This window comes from Biomphalaria glabrata, chromosome 9 (genome assembly GCF_947242115.1).
Source record: "Biomphalaria glabrata chromosome 9, xgBioGlab47.1, whole genome shotgun sequence".
In the NCBI taxonomy this organism is placed as follows: Eukaryota; Metazoa; Mollusca; class Gastropoda; family Planorbidae; genus Biomphalaria; species Biomphalaria glabrata.
In genome coordinates, this window is record NC_074719.1 from 15,452,081 (window position 1) to 15,475,032 (window position 22,952).

At 36.4% G+C, this 22,952-nt stretch overlaps 2 protein-coding genes across 5 annotated transcripts in view; one reads left to right on the plus strand and one right to left on the minus strand.

The window, feature by feature from the left end:
- LOC106077106 (plancitoxin-1-like) overlaps positions 1-1,384 on the minus strand; it is a 42,280-nt gene extending 40,896 nt beyond the window's left edge. The window contains exon 1 of one of the 2 annotated variants that reach the window (XM_056039865.1): positions 1,193-1,384. The gene's annotated coding sequence lies outside the window, so the exon portion shown is untranslated. The remainder of the gene's footprint in view (positions 1-1,192) is intronic. The other variant, XM_056039864.1, reaches the window with a different exon arrangement.
- Positions 1-22,952, plus strand: part of LOC106065426 (hemicentin-1-like) — a 93,221-nt gene that overhangs the window by 18,191 nt on the left and 52,078 nt on the right. For all 3 annotated transcript variants that reach the window (XM_056039861.1, XM_056039862.1, XM_056039863.1), the window contains exon 3: positions 21,447-21,524. In XM_056039861.1, the coding sequence (XP_055895836.1) occupies positions 21,447-21,524 (78 nt within the window). The remainder of the gene's footprint in view (positions 1-21,446; positions 21,525-22,952) is intronic.

Consider the following 22,952-nt stretch of genomic DNA (forward strand, 5'->3'; position numbering starts at 1 on the left):
GACTCAATGGTCCATAGATCGAACCCTGCCCGCCGCCATCTTTCCGGAGCCATGCTAGTTAGATGAATCTTTCAAGAACTATCTATTCCTCTACAAAGTCAAACCTAAACGGGATGCTTGATATTAACATTATGATAAATTCCCGTCCTCCCTAAAAAAAAAAAAAGGTCTTGTTCTAATTTCTGACTATTCTTCGACTTCTCAAGTCATTGTTAAAAATTTAAATAATAATACCCCCCCCCCTTTTTTTTTTTTCAAAGCACAACTCAGTTGTGAGAAATAACGTGTTCAATTATCTAAGGAGATGAAATCCTACATATTTAGCCATATCTGTCAATACTTAAGGATTATTTCCTTTGTTTGCATCGAATAAAAAATATATTGCCAGTAATTAATTGACTAATTGATTAATTTGTTTTATTGATTGTCTATGCCATGAAAAGTTTCAACTTGATCCGAGAATGGGTGTGGGAAAAATAACGTGTCCAAACTTTTTACTAAACAGACAGACAGAAAAACAGACAGAGAAATAGAGTTGATAAAAAAATAGACCTAAATGTGTAAAATTAAAATTAGTCTTTCAAAACATATTAGGTCGAAATTGCGAATAATGAATCATATGAAAAATTTAACCGCTCTGGGTTCGATCTTGAAAATATCTTGTCTTAACAATGTTAAGTGATAAGTTACAATTTAAATTTTCGTATTTTTTCACCCAAGGCTATTGAGAGAATTAATGTTGAGTGAATCAGGGCCCTTGTAAATATATATTGGGTAGATCCTGCTAATTATTATTATTATTACGCCTGTCTGTTTCTACTTTCTAAATCAGTCACAACACTATAATAGCCGCCATAGAACGTAGTCGTTAAATGTATTATAAATAAATTGTCATATCTTTCATAAGCCCATAATTTATACTTCTGATTTAAAAAAACAAACAAACTATTTTTTAAAGTGGGCTATGTGTATTGAGTAAAAAAAAAATCATTTGCATTTATTCTAGACTAATACTTTTCCGTATTATCCCGTGATAAAATTAATAGGTAGGTTAATATTTTGTCTAAGGCTACAATTTGAACTACACAGAACTGTTTAGGCCCTAGATCTTGATCTAGATTAAGTTTTCATGACCTACTTTCTGTTTCACTGTGTAGAAGTTAGTTTCTTAAAATGTCTTATTTGCACTCACCTAGTCGATACAAAAATGCCTGTGAATTGAATTACTCTCTTAAGATTGTTGCATGTTTTCTTGCTACCTTAATTATTTATTATTTTTTTTTTACTTTGAAAAGATGGAAAAACGTTTAGGCTAATCTAGATCTATTTGTGAAAATAGTCTCGTTCGCCGGCGAAACAACAAATCTCACGTGACACCGGAAACTCCCACCTATTTATAGATTAAACTTACGACTAAAAACTTTGATCCGTCTTCATCTAGCATTCTAGCAGCTAGCTAGTCTTCAAATGTAAAGACTTTGGCCTCAATAAAATAATTAGATCTAGATCTAACATCGTTTAGTAAATAGCCTACTACCACTATATTTAATTTTGCCTTCATGTATTTTTCTTTGGACTAAGATGCATTTGTTTAATATTTGCTTTAAACAAAAGCAATAATATTTTTAAAAACAAAAAATGGGAATTCCCATAAATCTATTTTTAGTAATAATGTTATACATTATAGCAATCAGTGATGAGCAAACTCACAACTCAGGCACAGTAAAAGTCCGGCTCGTTATATAATTTATAATAATGATTTAAAGCCAGTGGCGTGGCAAGGGTTGGGGAGGAGGGGGAGAATTTGAAAATCCCCAATTTTCTAATTTCACGACATTAAATTCACTGACCGCGAGGCCAAAGCCTAATGAACATAGATTGGAGAGCAGTTTCTTGGCGAATTAGACAGAACATTTCAAGACTTCAGTGCAACTGGAAACAAAAAAAGATTTAGATGTTTACAGTATCCCCCCTCGTATGCTTTTTAATGTGGATTGTTAAGTAGTAAGATCAGACCTGCAGATTGAATTAATTGGGCTCCAATGTTAAGTAGTAAGATCAGACCTGCAGATTGATTAAATTGGGCTCCAATGTTAAGTAGTAAGATCAGACCTGCAGATTGAATCAATTAGGCTCCAGTGTTAGGTAGTAAGATCAGACCTGCAGATTGAATCAATTAGGCTCCAGTGTTAAGTAGTAAGATCAGACCTGCAGATTGAATCAATCGGGCTCCAATGTTAAGTAGTAAGATCAGACCTGCAAATTGAATTAATTAGGCTCCAATGTTAAGTAGTAAGATCAGACCTGCAAATTGAATTAATTAGGCTCCAATGTTAAGTAGTAAGATCAGACCTGCAGATTGAATCAATTTGGCTCCATCGTAATACTCCAGCCCAAACACCTGAAACATAATTTAGAAATACAAAAACCCAACCTAAAAATAAAATACTTAGAAAGAAAGATAAACACACATGAGTGGTCTACATGTGCAAGTGTTCCTTTCAACCTCAATCCTCAGTTCCATTAGAGCATGGACTGGGTTACCTGAACGAGGCATGGAAACCAATAATTGAGCAGAGTTTATGTCTCCCATTAACATGCACGACTAAATGAACGCATTAATGCGCGTAGGACGTAATTATCTTCTTCATTGATGGGATGTCTGTGCTACATAGGATAAACTTCCGATAAACAAGTATTTCTAAACCTTCTAAAATTTGAGTTCTACAAGAGATTGTTAAAATCATGTTTTCAATTGGCACTTCAGGTTCAGACTCAGAGAAGATAGGCAATGATTCTATTTTGAAGAGTAGTTTATGTTTTGTTTGTTGACTTCTTGTGTTGTTGTTTTTTCAATAATGAAACTTATAAAAATTTGTTCCAGAAATAGATGCAAGATAAAGACCTCAGTCAACTCCTAAAAATAAATAGTCTTATATCCAATATGAACAAAATTATGAACAAAACACCTGCAGCTTCACATTCGTTTCATTTCAATATCATAAACAAGATTACACAATGTATTATTTACATAAACAGTTCAGCATTTTCTCTGCAAACCTTGTAGTTTTGGGAACGCTTCTAAAAACATTAGTCCATCCGTGGTCTAGACGGATCTATCATTAGAGATTTAGTTTAATTAGTTAATTAACTATTGGTAATTAATTATTTTGTTTGGTATCTCGAACAAGGGAAAGAAATTGCACTTGACTTAAGTGGTGGTATAATCTGAATTAGTCCCCTTTATAGGTCGTCGTCTGAGGCTCAGTGAACACAATCATGAAATAGAAACAATAAATAACTACACAATCTTCTATGTTCATACTCTTCTTGTTAGAAGGATGGTTACCATGTTGGCTTGAGAAGTCAAAGAAGGCTTTAGTTCACGAGCTAGAATTCAGTTCGTTCCTTTTTCTAAATACATTTCTTCTCCCCCCATAGCGTATTGAAAAAGCTAAAAGCATGAAATTTTGCTTAACAAAAAAAAAAAATGGTAAAAATACTTCTAATCGCACATATTTATTATTGCTTGTCTAGATCTATTACAGATTTAATGACATGTTTGATCCAAACTTATTGATAAACTTAATATAAGCTTTTTTTTTTGTTTTAAGTAGTTTTGTATATTTGGCTTGTCATATACATCTAGATTAAAATCGAAAGCTGTAGTAAACGTTACAATGAGTTTTGTTTATAAAGAAGTTTGCTCAAATGTCATATAACTACATTCACATCAGATCATCGGTTTAATAGTACTAACTGTTTGGAGCCACAAACCGAAGACGGAGCATCAACACCTTACCCCCATGAAAACACTCACACACACACTCACACACACACACACAATTTCTTTCTTCTCCAGGTTACTCAGCAATATTTATTACTTTCACTTGTTTGCCCCCCCCCCACACACACACACTCGCAAAATAATTAAAATGAAAATGTATTTGAGGAAATCACGCGAGGCTATGCTGTAACGGTGTGAGAACCACGGCTGCAGGATATCATTAGAAGTGATGTTTATTGTGTTAAGTAAGGAGATAGAAAACAGGCGCGCAAGCAGAAAGAAAGAAAACACAAAGTCAATGACATGACAAAAGAAAAAAAAAACACTTTGAAAACTGGAAAGTGAAGATGGGGGGGGAGGGTGGGTGGGAAGGAAGAGAGCTGGAGCACACTGGGAAGGAAGGAAGTGGGGGGGGAGGGGGGAAGAAAGAATGTGTAATGACAACTGACTCACACACAAAATGCTAGACATTCATAGGCGTAACACTGGACATGTGTACAGAGAGAAGAGCTAACGTCGATTATGGAGTTAAAAAACCAAGATTCTATCCCCTCTTTTAACCCAACAAAGGAAACGAATAGTATTAGTTTGTACACGAAGTTTGCAATGACTTTCATACAAAAAAATTCGTTTTTTTTTTGGTTGTTTTTTTTTTTGCCGTGATGACTGCAGGGGGGATTCGTGAAGCAAGCGATACTGTGCTACATACACTACTGTGCACCATACAATAGTGGGCTACAGTTTTTACTGTGCACCATACAATAGTGGGCTACAGTTTTTACTGTGCACCATACAATAGTGGGCTACAGTTTTTACTGTGCACCATACAATAGTGGGCTACAGTTTTTACTGTGCTCCATACAATAGTGTGCTACATTTACTGTGCACCATACAATAGTGGGCTACATCTTTTACTGTGCACCATACAATAGTGTGCTACAGTTTTTACTGTGCACCATACAAGAGTATGCTACAGTTTTTATTGTGCACCATACAATAGTGTGCTACAGTTTTTACTGTGCACCATACAATAGTGTGCTACATCTTTTACTGTGCACCATACAATAGTGGGCTACATCTTTTACTGTGCACCATACAATAGTGGGCTACATTTACTGTGCACCATACAATAGTGTGCTACAGTTTTTATTGTGCACCATACAATAGTGGGCTACATCTTTTACTGTGCACCATACAATAGTGGGCTACATTTACTGTGCACCATACAATAGTGTGCTACATCTTTTACTGTGCTCCATACAATAGTGTGCTACATCTTTTACTGTGCACCATACAATAGTGTGCTACATCTTTTACTGTGCACCATACAATAGTGGGCTACATCTTTTACTGTGCTCCATACAATAGTGTGCTACATCTTTTACTGTGCACCATACAATAGTGGGCTACAGTTTAAAAGTATTGAGATAATAAAAAAGTCTATCATTTTATACTTATGTACTTATATATCCCGTGACATCTTCTAAGCCAGAGATAGTTAGTGCCCTAGAGTCCATACCATGTTACAGACGTAATCAGTTATGTAATTAGTTAGGACAGAAACACTAGATGTCAAGACAGATAACTTAAAGTGCAAGCTTCAAGTAAATACTGCTTTCTTTTTTCTTAGCAGCTCTAGAGCCCAAAAGGGAGACTAGTTATGAAGAATGAACTCTCTAGTCCAAGAGGGAGACTAATTATGAAGAATGAACTCTCTAGCCCAAGAGGGAGACTAGTTATGAAGAATGAACTCTCTAGCCCAAGAGGGAGACTAGTTATGAAGAATGAACTCTCTAGCCCAAGAGGGAGACTAGTTATGAAGAATGAACTCTCTAGTCCAAGAGGGAGACTAGTTATGAAGAATGAACTCTCTAGCCCAAGAGGGAGACTAGTTATGAAGAATGAACTCTCTAGCCCAAGAGGGAGACTAGTTATGAAGAATGAACTCTCTAGCCCAAGAGGGAGACTAGTTATGAAGAATGAACTCTCTAGTCCAAGAGGGAGACTAGTTATGAAGAATGAACTCTCTAGTCCAAGAGGGAGACTAGTTATGAAGAATGAACTCTCTAGTCCAAGAGGGAGACTAGTTATGAAGAATGAACTCTCTAGTCCAAGAGGGAGACTAGTTATGAAGAATGAACTCTCTAGTCCAAGAGGGAGACTAGTTATGAAGAATGAACTCTCTAGTCCAAGAGGAAGACTAGTTATGAAGAATGAACTCTCTAGCCCAAGAGGGAGACTAGTTATGAAGAATGAACTCTCTAGCCCAAGAGGGAGACTAGTTATGAAGAATGAACTCTCTAGTCCAAGAGGGAGACTAGTTATGAAGAATGAACTCTCTAGTCCAAGAGGGAGACTAGTTATGAAGAATGAACTCTCTAGTCCAAGAGGGAGACTAGTTATGAAGAATGAACTCTCTAGCCCAAGAGGGAGACTAGTTATGAAGAATGAACTCTCTAGTCCAAAAGGGAGACTAGTTATGAAGAATGAACTCTCTAGTCCAAGAGGGAGACTAGTTATGAAGAATGAACTCTCTAGTCCAAGAGGGAGACTAGTTATGAAGAATGAACTCTCTAGCCCAAGAGGGAGACTAGTTATGAAGAATGAACTCTCTAGTCCAAAAGGGAGACTAGTTATGAAGAATGAACTCTCTAGTCCAAGAGGGAGACTAGTTATGAAGAATGAACTCTCTAGCCCAAGAGGGAGACTAGTTATGAAGAATGAACTCTCTAGCCCAAGAGGGAGACTAGTTATGAAGAATGAACTCTTCTATAGCACAAAAGGAAGATTAGAAGGAATCATTTTTGAACATGAGGAAATATCAGTGTGTTACATACAGACTGGGGTAGTGGTGGCTGAGTGACAGAGCTTGGCTTTCGAACCGAGGCGTTTAGAATCTCAATGAAAACTGAAATTTCGAATTTCGGGATTCTAAGAGCTCCCCTGCGTCCACCCAACTCATGTTGGCACCAGGTGACTTTAGTTGGGGAACGTTAAAGTCGTGCCGGCAACTTGACAGCCCGTTAACGAAGTGCCACTGAAACTTATGACCTTGACATCATCTGCCCCATGGATCGCAAGGTATGGAAGGGGAACTGTACATGTGGACTAGAAATCATTCTTTTACATAGACAAATATCAGCGTGTGACATGAAGGCGTCTTATAATTGAACGTTATCTATACTGGACATCTATTTCTTTCTCATCATCCCACCCCACCCCTAACTATCTCTGGACAATCCTGAAACTCATATTACAGTATTACCACTTGAATTATTTTTTAAGTGACCGCTAGAGGCAGAGGTTCTCACTCTTTCAGGACTCGACTTTCAATAATTAATTTGATATATTTTCATACACCATTTAAGTATCAACTTTACAATTACGAACTTAATAAGAATAATCATTTCTATTTGACGCTTCTGCTCACGAGCCCCTAATGAGAATATGATGCTTGAGGAACAGTTTGATTACCAATAAGAGACTAAGACTAACTGGTATACATTAACGTTACATGGACTTGCTTCGGGCCATCTAGTACGACTTGAAGAGAGCTTCTTAACAGTGAGCACTGATCTAATCCACAAAGCACGCACGGCAATCGAATAGTGCAGCTACAGTCAGGCTTGTGAAGTCTACATTTGGTCATTTACATTTTATTAAATAGAACGTTCGACCAATCAAGCTGCACCATCAAATGTATTTCAAAGAGGAATACAACGAGCTATCTGTCACGAATCGATACTGTGACCTTTTTCTAGAAAAGGTCATGACAAAAGAAGTTCATAGATGAAGCACGTGTGAATCAGAAAAAAAGTCGCGTGTTTCTAGAAGGTCATAGCGAAAAGAAAGGTTTCTAAGATTCTAGAAAAGAGGATTTTAAAAGGTATAATTTGGGGGAAAGTAAGTTAGTCATGCTCCTTGAGGCCTCATAGTTGTGGCGGGTCCATAAGTCGTAATAAGTCTTTGAGTACTTTCTATTTGTGAAGTCAATTATAGTGAAAGTGAAAGTTGAAGTTAAGAAGATGGAAAAGCTCAAGTCGTCCAGTAGTATCAATAGATGGAAGTGCTTCTAGGTTGTGGGTGTATACTTTCAGTGGTTTTGTCAAGTAGTGCTGTAGTGTGAATTGTTGAATTCATGTTTTGAAGGAGTTCATAAAAAGAATGAAAAAAATAATATAGAAGTCTCTTCAGTGTTGTTGTCTTTTTGTTCTTTTATATTTCCTCGGCAAGTGATTCTGTTTGTGTCATCGTGTATACACAAAGGGGAAAAAAAAGCATTGTATTGTAAACACAATCATTAACATAAAATCAATTTTTAAAAAATTAGATACTAAACAAGACAATAAATTTAAAAAAAAAAAACATTAATTGTCACACTATCCACGCCAATACAAATAATAATTTACATTTATTCATTGACTAGTTGACTTTTTAATTCAATAATAAAATGTCAAAATCCATAGCAGCATTCTGTGATAGCGGCACTATCGGCTATATCGATGTAAAGCTTACATTAGTGTCATGAGCGAAAAGAACGAGCATATCCCATAAGGCCATTGAAGCAGAGGAATCTTCGCTGATTCTTTCACAACAGAGGTCATCGTGGGTGACCCTGGCGACACGAGACTGACCTCAGCGTGGGTTTCTATAACCTGCGCGTGTAAATAAGACGGTCATGTGATCTTCTTAAATGAAAACGCCCGAGGCGCTGTATCATTCTGTCTTATTCTAGAAGTTTGTTTGGGGTCGCTTGAATCTTATAAACCCAGGGAGAGAATGTGCAAGAGAGTTGTTACTTTCGATACATTATTTGAATAGTTATGTGTACGGCTCGCTACAGTTGTGAGTTGGTAGAGCTGAGTACGACTCAGAAGAGTTAAGCAGAGAGGAATTCGGCTTGTTACAGTTGACTTAAGTTGAGTGCAGAGAAGTCCATGGAAGTGCGAGGAAGTGCCGTGAAGTGCAGATAGTGTACATTTTTCTACGCTACTTGTGTAGAGAAATTAGTAACAATATGTTTCAGTCACCTGAGAAGTATAGCCTACACCATTCTAACAATATGTTTCAGTCAATCTGAGAAGTATAGCCTACACCATTCTAACAATATGTTTCAGTCAATCTGAGAAGTATAGCCTACACCATTCTAACAATATGTTTCAGTCAATCTGAGAAGTATAGCCTACACCATTCTAACAATATGTTTCAGTCAATCTGAGAAGTATAGCCTACACCATTCTAACAATATGTTTCAGTCAACCTGAGAAGTATAGCCTACACCATTCTAACAATATGTTTCAGTCAATCTGAGAAGTATAGCCTACACCATTCTAACAATATGTTTCAGTCAACCTGAGAAGTATAGTCTACACCATTCTAACAATATGTTTCAGTCAATCTGAGAAGTACATACCATTCTATTCCTCGATATTACTTAACCTTTAACCCATTTTTTTTTACTTCCTTCCTTAAGTACCCCTGGCTTCTATAACTTTAGATACACTGTACTATCTAGTTCCTATACTTGAAGTATGTTACCGATGTTCAGTTTAATTGAATACTCAATCTGTTTCAGTCCAGCAACGTAAACATTTTAAAGCCCAAAGGTAAACAAATTCTAAGAGATTTAGGAAATACAAAACAACAGGTGCTAACATCTTGCACATTTGCTCTCTATATATCAACACAGGAGTTTCTACTCAAGCTGTGACCATTGAATTTGAAAGGGAAAAAAAGAGACTCAGTTTATTTACCTCCCTTGTGTAGAGTCAAGGGCGTTGGTTCGTTAAAGGCTGTTCCTTAACATACGTACACATTGCCATACTGAATTTATAAAAATAAAAACAAAGCTATTACGAAGTGTAATTGTCTCAATTAGTTTGGATTAGTCAAGTAATTAAATTTGTAATAGATCTAGATCAACAAAAATAAATCTCTACGATGAATAATTCTGTTACAAATTGTTTTTACAAAGCTTATATCAACTCACTCTGTCTTTCTGGTCAAAAGTTTGTACACGTTATTTCTCCTACACCCATTCTCGGATTAAGCTGAAATTTTACACAATTATTTCTTTTACTTTTACACAAGAATCAATTTAAAAAAAAATAACCAATTACTTAATTAATTATTGGTAATTAATCATTTTTGTTTGATATCTCAAACGAGGGAAAGAATTTGTTCTTGACTGTAGTGGTGGTATAAGATGAATTAGTCCCTCTTATAGATCACCGCTCTAAATTGTAATGATGGGCAGTGGCGTAACTAAGGGGGGGGGATGGGGGGGAGAGAATTAAATGGGGGTCCGAAATAAATTTGTAAATACATAAATTAATATATTTGATTGACAAATAGTGTCAACAGGTGTCTTTTTTTTTCAACATTTATAGATGAAATTTATCACAAAGACTAAACCTAGATCTAGGTCTATCAGTACGTTGACTTTGTTGACATTTTAAAAATATTTTTTCCTACAGAGATCAAAGTTTTTTTTAAAGTTAGTTTAACATTTTAAACTTTGTTGCCACGAATAAAACTGCATGATATACAGCGAATTCCAGTTATCTTGTTACCTTTACTAATAATAGATCTAAATGGCGAGTATTGTGTGGCTACACTACTTAACCTTGAACCAAAATTTACAGAATCGAGTATAACAGATCTAAAAGTTATTCTTAACAATGCTAAAATAGTCCATTATTCGGGTTTGGCGTCTATAATTTCAGAATTAAACTTCACACTCGAGTTATTACCCCTCTATTTATCTTTCCTCCATTCAAAGGAAACTCCCTTTTTTATTTCCATCTAATCCTTTTGCTTTCATAAACATAAACAACAAACAATGACGTAATATCATATAATATTAGCACATCCTTCCTTTTGAAGTTATTATCACACCCTTCCTTTTAAAGTTCTTAAGAGTGATATCTACTAGCAGGGCCGGCCCTAGCATTTGCAGGGCCCTATGCGAAACGGATCGCGCGGGGCCTAGTCTGGGTAGGGATAAGCATAATGTCAAAATTATTTTTTTTTATTTTGAAAATAGGCCTACTTTCGTCCTTTACAATAAATTTTTATCAAATGAAAGCTCGCAATGCCACTTTTTATTTATAGGCACCCCAAAATGTCAATTTGGTCTATTCTTCAGGAGATCTGAATAAATTCAAAAAAAGTTCAGGACTATATCGCATATTTTGCCTTTTCATTAGATTTCCTGGAGGTCCTGGAAATTCAGGAGATCGCGAAAACCATGTTAATTTATTTACGTTATAATGGTTTAATTTAATACTTAGAATTAGCGCGGGGCCTATGAAAGCGTGGGTCCCACTGCTACCGCATAGGCTGCAGAGGCCTAAGGCCGGCCCTGTCTACTAGGAACTTTAACAATTCGTCCACTTCTGGTTGTCTTGACTGGCACAATAAGTTCTCTAGACATTGGTCTATAACTGTCTGTTTCGTTTGTTCCAATAGTTTGCAGTTCATTGTCTTCATCGGTATCATAGTACCCAGAGATGTCTTCATCGAAACTCTTATTCAAAAAGCGTTGATTTCTTCTGTATGTTTTTCCATCGTCTGTCTTTATGATTTAAGATCTGGGTGCTGAATGTTTTTTTATGACAACTGCTTTCTGGCATGTTTGACCTAGACGAACTCTCCGACAGAATAATCTTTAGGTAGTCTAGCTTTTGCATCGTATTTCACTTTGCTTTTCATCTGTCGTTCGTTGAGTAATGTCTCTGCATTTTGAGCTACCGATGGTTTCAATAGTTTGGGATCAGTTGGAATGATTCCCTGAGTCTTCTACTCGTCAGCAGTTGTGATGGTGAATACGGCAGTCTACTTATCGGAGTATTTCTATACTCGAGCATAACGAGATATGGATCTTTCCCACTTTTGTATGCTCTGAATGCTTTTGCTTTCGCACAAAACATAAACAACCAACAATGACTTAATACCATATAATATTAGCACAGAATCTTCTTCATGCAGTGGAAAATTAAGAATGTTTTGCCTATCTTGAATTCTGGTCAAAGCTCCTGCGCCCAATTAATATAGTTCAGAAGAAACTACAAAAGTCTGGACTGCATATACGGGAAGCTGCTAAAGAAATTAGTACCCTTTCATGCTTTCTGCAAAATGATGAGAAACTGACAAAAACCCAATCCATCGAAAAAGCAAAAGAAGATAGTGAATACTATGGATTCCCTGTAATCAAAATAACCAGAAGAAAGAAAAGACTTGATGGGAAGTTGAGTTCTAATGTAGGACTGTCAACAGAACTGCAATTCAAACGTGTTGCGACAGAAGTGCTGGACAGATTTCATATGGAGATGAAGGGCAGATTCCAAAGGCTGGAAAGAAAATGGATACCTTTGGGCTTCTTCTTGAACCAAGACACCTGTTAGATGAAGACACGCTTATGACAAACTGTGCTACTTTTCCTGTTTGTATGATGAAATAAATGGAAAATCTCTTTTTCAAGGATGTCATTGATGCACGAGCACTTTTCAACCAGTAATACAATCACCAATAGACATATTTAGGAAAAAGGCTTCATATGGTAATTACGTGTGCTCAAACTTTGCAACCTCCACCGAATACCGCTAACTCAGGCCACTTCCATTACGTCATGTGAGAGATCATTCTCAAAGCTCAAGTTCATCAAAAACTATCTCAGGAGCAAAATGACGCAAGAAAGGCTTATCATGGATTTAATGTCAGTGAAGTCACAAATACTAGAAAGTGTCGATGTAGTTGATGTTATAGATGTCTTTGCTGCAAATAATGAACGACGTGAAGCGATATCAATTTAGATTTGTCACTTGTGCATTATTTAACTAATAAACAACGGCATTATTCATTAAAAGAGTCTTCATGATTATTTTTTTGTTAAGTTTACTGATATACTGAACCAATTTGATTTTGGGCTTATATATATTTGCGTACATTATCTCATGTCATATGTCGAATGTCAAAATGCAAGGGGCCCCCAAAGAGGTCAATCCCCCCGGGCCCCCAAATCCATAGTTACGCCCCTGATGATGGGTTTAATGAAATTTCGCAAAAAACATTTTTTTTTATACCTACATAGAATGATCGTAGAATTTATTTTTGTATGCACTTATTGAAGAAGATAGAATGTAACGAATGAAAAGATTTAAAGGCCCTGCCGAATCAAGAGTGAAATTTAAGAAAGTCTATAATTAGATATAGGAAAATGAGAAAGAAAGAGAGATACAGTGACAGACAGTGAAAGCAGATCTAAATTATTATAGCTTTAATAATGTCAAACTGACATGTAATTAATTTGCTTAATGTTGATTTCTGTTGCTAAATGTTACATATATTTGTTACATATATTTGAAGCATGCCCTGTGCCAATAAGTATGTGTGTAGAAATATTTAATAATTAATTGGATTAAAGTATTCAAACAAAGCAAGCCTCTTGTAAAAACAAAATTACATCGACGTTTGACTGTGTTCTAAACCATATGATCGAGAACGAGTCCGTTCTAAATAGATGCATTTAAGAATGTGGCATCATGGGATGAAATAGATTGTCTTTCGAAAGATGGAAGCAGACGGCACTCTGTAACATCTTGGCTACACCTGCGGAAGTGACAGTTTTACCCGTTTCAGAAAAAATCATTAAAAAAAAGGTATTGCAGGTAAATTGTTTTATGACAAAAAAAATTTGGTCACTTTTACTAATTTGAACTATCCATTGCTTAGCGATTCTAAACAATCCAATCCCTGACTGATTTAAACAATTCATTCCCAGAATGGTTAGAAAACTCTGGTCACTTTAAACATTGTATTCTTTGTGTGATTTAAAATTTTAGACAATCCATTCACTGGTTGGATAGCATTGATTCATTGAATAACACTGGTCCAACGTATATAAATGAAGGTTATCATTCAAATGATTTTTATTATTAGAATTTTAACATTATCAAACGAAATGGTGCAGTACTTACTACCAATACTTCACTAATAGAGTTTTCACAAATTGCGATCGCGTATACAAGTATTGCTGTTAGATAAAGAACATTTACGAATGTAAGGCTCAAAATCAGAAAAATAGTCAAATGGTCATTGACTCTGTCAAAGGGTCGTTGATTCCTCTTTGTGTTAACCGAATAGTTTAACTACGTCATATGAAAACGTCTTTATTCAGATAACAACTCTTGACGTACAGAAGTAGACCAGAAACAAGAAAACATAAAAAATGTTTTTTTAAAAAAAGCTTATATTAAACATAGTTGTATCAATTAGTTTGGATCAGTCATGTAATTAAAATTTTAATAGATCTAGGAAGTAGACTAACAATTAAAAAACATTTATAAAAGTAAATATAAAAAAGGAGGAACGATTTGAATTTGAACTTCTAAGGCTTCTCAAACCAACACGAAAACCACTCTGCTGGTGGAGAGCCTATTAACATGGAAGATTGTATAGTTATCTATTTTTTCTAGTCTCGTCCTATTTTACATGTTGTGTTCACTAAGACTCAAAAGACAACCTGTAAAGGGGACTAATTCAGCTTATACCACCACTTCAGTCAATTACAATTTCTTCCCCTTGCTCAAGATACCAAACAAAATAAGTAATTACCAATAGTTAATTAACTAATTGTTGTTTTTTATTGATTCTTGTGTTGTCAGGTAAAAGAAATAATTGTGCGAAATTTCAGCTAAATCCGAGATTGGGGAGTGGGAGAAATAACGTGTACAAACTTTTTACCAGACAGACAGAGTGAGTTGATAGAAGCTTTGAAAAAATATTTACAAACAAAAGTATACCAACTATTTTTAGATAATGACATTAAGAGCGTGCCCAATATATCCGGCATTATGAAAAGTAAAGTATATAAGTATACCAAAAAATAATAATAATAACGTAGGGCCTAAGATGTAAGGACAATCATTTTAGAAAGAACGTCTAAATACATAAAACAAAAAAAAAATGTACTGACAGTGACAAGTGTTTTAACATAAAATGTATTAAATATATCAGAGCAATGGACCTCATTCACCAATCATAAACAAACAACATTTAGTCACGTGATCTTATTGAGAAAATAACGAAAAAAAACTGTCACGTGACAACCATCATGAATTAAACATTAGATCGTAAATTATATAGAAGAGATAGAGCACCACGTGGCTAAATGTTGTTTGTTTACGATTGGTGAATGAGGTCCATTAAGAGAGGATATAACAATGAAGTTAAGATATCACAACAGTAAAGTGATGTTGAAGTCATTTTCGAAATCCCCTCCTACTCTATGTCTGACTGTACCTATGAAAAGAATTGGAATTGTAATGTTACAATATGTTGTGTTGACATTTACATTTTCTTTATCTGGCATGGACAGTGCCACTAATGGGTCTACATCCTGACCAATGAGTGAATCTTTTATTACTATGTCAAGATGAAACACGTGGTGTCTTTTGTAGGTACTGTTACCCGGGAGGTCATGGGTCACCCAGGTGTGAGAGAGCACGTGCACCCACTGGGCTTCACATCAGCTCTGTGCAGGACTTGTTTAACAGCTTACCACCCACAACTTGTCCTGTGCACCCCTCCCCCTTCCTTTTTTTTCCTTCTCTTCATCAGTACCACACAGTGATCTCTGACTTACGCTACTCAATACACACACACACATCAATACTTACACTCTCAAACACAATGGGATACATTTTTTTCTCTCTCTTTCTTATACTCAACACGCACACACACACACACACGTTCACATACGACTCACAGCGATCATCTGTTAATGCCTTCACACACTCGCGCACAGACTAATCCAGCTGAAAATATTATGACAAGCCGGTGGTCTCAAGTAGGTAGTTTCCTGCCGGGCCCCGGTCTCTTCCAGGGTGGCCCCCTCACTAACTAGACAGGCCAAGCTGTTAGTCAAGATTTATGGTGGCACGCTCTCAATAAGTAGCACTAGCAGTTCTACCCTTAGCATGAGTTGTTTTATCAATACATCAAGTTATTTAATTGTCATCTAATTAGTTAACTTAATCCAAAAACAAGTGCTTTTATGCTAATTCTAACAACCAAATTTTATGTTGCTTTTATGTTGAAATTTATTTTACTATTATAAAAAAAAAATTACACACTGGATCACATATGACCAAGGCGGATTATAGGGAGGGCAAGCCCCGGGGGTATCCACAAGAAAGGGGCCACAAAAGAGATAAAATTTATCCGAATTATGACGGGTCAGAATTTTTTTTAGCATTTTTTGCCGCTGGCAAAAATGTGATTAAGAGGTGTACGCTTGTAGAATGCTCGGAATAAGCAAATACAGCTCCGGATTTACGACAGTGCGTCTTCCAAAGGCCTTAACTTCTACAAACACAAACATATACACTTTTTAAAACTAAAATATGCATATTTAATATTTTTTAAAGGAAGTAAGATTAAATTTACAAGTACCCCATTTCTTTCTTCTAATATATGCTTTTTAATCGGAGTATTGTAATGACCATGTTCTGTAGTGACTTTATGGCTGCGCACCAACGCACGAAAATGGACTAAATGAATGGGGAGACAGGAAGAGGAAGTGGGAGGAGATTGAGATCAGGACGTTAGTAGGGGAAAGTAAATGGAATTGGTCGTTGTGCTAGCCACGTGACACTCTCGTTAACCGTGGGCCACAGAAACAGATGACCAATAAATCACAAGGTCTGAAAGGGGAACTTTACTTTTTGTTTCCTTTACTTCAATCTATGATAAACTTTAGAAGAACTTTTAAAACTTTGCTATGCAAATGTAGACTTCAAGAAACTTTCAGAAAATATGCAAACAGGAAGTTGATGCACCTGATAGTTTTGATACGCTCCATGTTTTGACATTTTACTTTTTTTTTTTTAATTCTAGAATGTAGCTAGATATATAGGTCTGTGAGCTAGACTCTGTAAAAAAAATGAAAGAAACAAACCAGTTTTCTAGGTTTAAATATTTCTTTACCTGATTTGTGAATGTGTAGAGTATATATATAAAGTTTTTTTTTTTAAATATTCAAATGTTTAATTAATAACTTCTCTTTCCATACACATTTTTTTCTGCAAGATCTGAGCAGCAGAAGTAAATCAGAAATACTTTTCATATTTTACTTTTACCTCTCTCTTAGTCTGTTGGACCGTTGGGGCAAAATTTATCGACCGTCTTTCTCCGTTCCTCTGTGTCTTTTAAGTCTTAAGCTTATAAAGAAAAAGGACTGAAATGTCACATGGTGTTGGCCTTCACCTTCAATGACTTCTACTCACCATTAGTCCTATTTGGGTTTAAAATATATTTCTTTCTTATACGTTAACATTTTGGCGCTATTTATAGATCAATGCCTGCTATGGAGAATCAGAAGTCTTTTTCTTTTTTTAATTGGCTAAGGCTTCAACAGACTCCAAATCTCATGGAACGTAGGCTACTGACGGGAGTTTCAGCAGCCGTGGACCGGAAGCATATGTGATTAACCTTTTCACTGATGTAATCTGCTTTCAACTTCTTACCAACTCAACGCGTGGCACACACTTCAACCGTTAAGACGTCACGCACGTGCAAGAATCAGATCGTTTTTTTTAAAAAACAAGGAATGAATTTCTTTGCCACCAAATCTTTAACTAATTTCCTACAAAATTAGTCCGAGATCAAAATAGTGTGGCAACTGAAAGACATGCAGAATATATTTTAAAATAAATATTATTTTGGCTTAATTAGACTATGCTGTCCATTAAAATCATTAAGTAACTCTAATGGAAATAGGGAAAGAAGTCTTCTGATATAAAAGCACAATTTTATAACAAAAAAGAGTAAAATATGTTAGAACATTAGAATAAAATATTTAAAAAAAAATAGAGTAAATATTTTGTAACAAAAAGAGTAAAATATTTAAGAGCGATAGAACAAAATATTTTATAACAATATAGTAACATATATTTATATGAATATAGCAAAATGTTTTATAACAATACAGTATAATATTTTATAACAACAGAATAAAAGATTTTATAACACAATAGAGTAAAATATTAAGGAACAATAGAGGTAAATGCTTTAGAATAAAAACTTTAGATAAATAAAGTTAAATTTATTTAGAATAATAGACCACTATAATAAGGTAATAAGAATCGTTAAATCATATTTGAAAAGTTGAGGCAGGCTGTTCGTAGCTAAGACACCTGCTGCTGTCTGATTTAGATTTAGTCAGATGCAAATCAGAAAGATGAGAAAAGCTTCAAACTTCAAAGAACATTGAAAGTTTAGTTTGAGTAGAGAGTCAGTAGGGTAGCCACATAGTTGATCCATCGTCACAGGCTGACTTGACAGTGTCCGGAAATGGCGGGGGAACAAAAACACACGCTTGGTCATGCTATCGCTTTTGGCCACATCTGCTGCGCCCATCAACAGAAGTTTCCTTCTCTTTGAACCGATCACTTGCTTCTAGCTTTCACATTTACAAGACCAGAGCTGCCTCTTTGTCGATGTGTGTTCCTTTTTTTCTCATCTGGACATATGTTTTTCCTACATTAAGATTGACCGCTTACCTGGCTACTTTTTTATAGCTCTCTTTTCCCATTCTATCTCACTTTCTGTATTCGGTTCTCCCTCTCTCTCTCGCCCCCACAAAATTTCTCTAAATATATTGTTACGTTCTCTCCTATTCAGGCCTTCTGTAAACACTGCTAAACACATCTAACACATCAAGAACTGAATTAACACAGCCAATATGACACAATTGGCAATACATCAACACTAAAAATGCTATACTGTACATCACCGTACTAAACTAACAAGTCTTCTGACTCTATCTCTTCCTGGACTCGTACATTCACTTCAGGACTCCACCAGGACTGACTTCATGGCAGACTAACAGTCCCGGTCTAATCGCTGTCCTGTCTTGAACTGCACTGCCTTACACACACTGTGTCTCTGGTCCACGCAGGCTTATGATATGATGACCATAACCCGGGTCATAGTCACGTGCAAAGTTCATGCCAGTACTGTCCCTTGCCCTTCAATATAGCACGCTAAACTGTATTACTGGCTTGTGTCACATGTATCAGCTGATCACACACAGTTAACACTATATTTATTTATTTTTCTGGCTATCTATATAGATACAAAACACAACCCTAGATTACTCATTCAATATGACAGGACAAATTCGTGCAAATGCTCCTTTTCTCCTAGTGCCGTTAGAGCATAGAATGGGTCGCCTGAATCGGCCAAGAAAACAAACGACTTAGCAGAGTTTAAGCTTATAATTAACTCATGCGCGACTACTCTTGAATACGCGTAGGACGTAATTATCTTCTTTTATTGCAGGTACGTTAGTAAAATGATTGTGTGTGTGTGCCATTCACAGGAGCATATACATCTGACCTCCTATTGTGTGTGTGTGTGTGTGTATGTGTGTAAAGATTTAAATGATGACAGATTAGATCTTTTGAAGTTGCAAGGATTCCCACGTGTTGGGGAACATGGGGGTCATGTCTAATCTGAGCAATTCAATCCGGGTAAACAATGGTACTACAAACATTGACAGAGGGGTGAGGGGAGGCAGATCCGACTAGCCAGGAACTTGTGTGTTTACACCACCATCTCAACCATGCGACCTATGAAGCACCACCACCCCCACCCATGTGTTCCTCCCTCTCTCTCCCTCCCACCGCGAGAGCTTTTAAGCTTGAAAGATAACCAGAGCTACTTCAGGGGAAGGTGGTACCGAAAACACTGGTGGCCATGGACCATTGGTTCCAGACATCCAGCGTCTGGTTTATCCTCCGTTGTGTATTCAACGCATTCTATTAGTCAATAAACGCACAGGTCAACGAAAAAAACAGCTATATTAGATAACCAGTTACAGTGGCGCTAACAAGGAAAGTTGTGAAACTACTCCCCTTTGTTATAACTTTTATAATGCCTCCTTTTTGTCTCTGTCACTAACACATTCAGATTACAATGGAATTACAATAAGTAGACTTATGTGCGCATGCCCAAATATTTTAATTGCTCATTCTTGATGATCAACCTATTAGTGAGTGCTGTGAAAAGTGACCTAACAATGAAAGTGTTGATTGTTCTTCTTTTAAATCTAAGCTCGTCTGAGTGGCAAAGTGCTTGATTTCAGAACCCAGATGTCCCGGGTTCGAATCTCGGATAAGACTGGGATTTGTATTTCCAGAACGCCCCTGTCCACCCAACACCTGACATTAGTTGGGGAATGTAAAGGCGGTTGGTCGTTGTGCTGCCCACGTGACACCCTCGTTAGCCATGGGCCATAGAAACAGATGACCTTTACATCATCTGCCTAATAGATCGCTAGGTCTAAAGGGGCTACCAGTGTAAATAGTAGGCATATTTAGCGTCTTTTCTAAACTAAATAGTGTACTCGGAATACAGAGATTTTCATCTAAAAATATTGTCATCACTTTTGTAAAACAAAAAAAATGTTATTGAGAAAGACGCTAAACAATTGTTTAGTAAGTAGTTTCCAAATTTTTAAAAACTTTATAAAGTGAAGATTTGAAACAAAAAAATGACAAGGAGTAAAACAATACTTAGTTTAAAAGATTCGGATTTATGTTCATGGGGGGTCGTTGAAAATAAATGGATTCCCTGCTCTTTCTCTCTCTCGTTTTTTTCCCTCTCTCCATCACCCGTCTGTGTGTGTGAGTGTGACAGTGTGTTCTCTATTATGTTTCAGTCATTCAGAATAAGTGGACCTTATTGTGTGACCATCAATACTCATCGTGTCTTTGTATTGAATGCATAATAAAAGTAGCAAGGGGAGACAACATTACTCTTTTTTTTTTAAAAAGGCTTATCTACCCTGGCTTTCAAGACTGGTAATTTAAATGTCTTACAACTATGGGGATGCCCAGCCGAGCGATGACAGGGGAGGTAAACCTAGAAGCGTGAGCTCGTGGAAGAGCAGACGAACTGAGCAGTCATCGGGTCAAGGAAAACTAACGGGTGCATTTAGGGGGGGGGGAGGGAGGGAATAGAGGCAGTGATCATTTCTTTATTGTCACATGTCTACCTTTTTTTTTAAACAAGAGCGTTACAGAGATACAAGATAGAAAAAAAACTAAATAGCAATTTATATAAACACTTTAAAAAAAAAAGAAGCTTATTTAAGGTAAATAACTCTACTCTTAAACTAAACATCTCAATATTGTAGGATATACTTCCATTTTCGATATCAAACAACGTAATGTCTGACTTGCAATCCGTTCTACCATTAGGCCGCCACAAATATCCCGTCAGAGAGTTCATTTTATTTCTCTCATAATTTATTTGCTTGTTTGTTGCTGATTTTGTTGCTCACATACAGACTTACAAACACATTCACATGGGTTACTAGCCTACTAGTACAGATAATCTCTTTTTGGTAAATATAGCAAAGTGTTAAGCCGTTGTGTGTGTCACATCACTTATAGAGTTTAGTTTCCCTATTTGTTTTCAAGGTGAATATTGGCAGTTTTCAAGGTATAAGTGATAAATAAACAACAACAGTACAGAACAACCAAGGCGCATTAAATTATTTTTTTCGATTCTTATCGAAGCAGTTTAATGACGTGTATAAGCATGTTTGAAATCCTTTCTCTCTAATCTTTGTTTCTTTTCTTCTGTAACACAGTCATTGGTCCAGTTCTAGTAACTAGTGATCCAGAAAAATTCCAAGAGGAGCTTAGAAATTTATATGTACAAGGAGGAGGTAAGTCGTTTAAAATCAAGTTGGTTTTTTTAAGCACAATATACAGGGTGATAACAATGGAATGCGCTAAACCCATTAAAAAAATACCCAGCTGGATACTAGTGTTGAAAATAACTTTAAGTTTTTATTTCATGCTTTACAAGTGTTCATTGTTGCCACCACCGGCGGCACAGACATCAAGCTGATATGAAAATTCCTGCCAAAACGCGATTCAGGATGTCCACGTCTAATGTGTTGATTGCAGCTGTTGTTCGGTCTTTCATGCCATTGATATTTACTGGGAACAGTGGGAAAAAACACTTTATCTTTAATATAACCTTACAAGAAAAAGTCGCGCAGTGTGAGGATACAGTGAAATCGGGGGAAGGCTAAGAACAAAAGAAAAAGGTCTTTCTACCAACTCATCCACCGCTGATGCTCAGATAAGTTCGAACCTTTGCCAATGTGGCGGAGCATCGTCACAAAAAATAAAGTCATTTCAATCAGTGTATCAGGTGGAACAGATGAAGACATTAAACGTCGTATAACTATAAATCTAGCGCGTCAGACATTTACACGGCTAAAACCAACCTGAAAATCTCCGCACATCTCAAACAAGACTAAAATAAGAATCTTTAACTCTGATGTCAAGGCGGTCCTACTGTATGGTTCTGAAACATGGAGAACAATGGAAGCGACAACAAAAAAAGTACAGACCTTCATCAACAGATGCCTGAGAAATATCCTAAAAATACACTGGTACGACAAATTTAAGTAGAAAAAAAACAAACTGTGGGAGTTGAGTGGACAGAAAAATATAGAGGTGCAGATCTTAGAGAGGAAGTGGGGATGGATTGGTCACACCCTTAGAAAAGATACCAGCAACAGAGCTAGGCAGGCCTTAGAGTGGAACCCCCAGGGAACAAGACGTAGAGGAAGACCAGTATACTAGAGGAAGCCAAGAGGACCGGAAAGAGCTGAGAAGCCATAAAAAAAACTAGCAAGAGACCGTGGAGAGTGGCTTGTTTTTGCTGAGGCCCTATGTTCCACGAGGAACTCAAAGGAATGATGATGATGGTGAATCTACTTGCACTGAAGCAAACAACCACTTCGAAACAGGCTTGTCCTGTTGGCGCATTTTTTTTGAAGCACGATCTAAATAGCTGAACTATGCCACCATGCTTTTGAAGTGGAGTGGTAGATTAAAAAGTTGGCTATGTTTAAAAAAAAACGTGTTTTATTATGGTTTTATATATTCAACACATTAAAGCTTTAAAACTATCTACTGTGTAAAAATAAAATGCAATTATAACGGGATAGCTACACAGAAATAACCAATATTTTAACAAAATGTATGTAAACCAATAGTCGGTGAATCATTTGTTTGGTGAACCAATGGTCGGTGAATCATTTGTTTGGTGAACCATTTGTGGATTGAACCACTTGTCG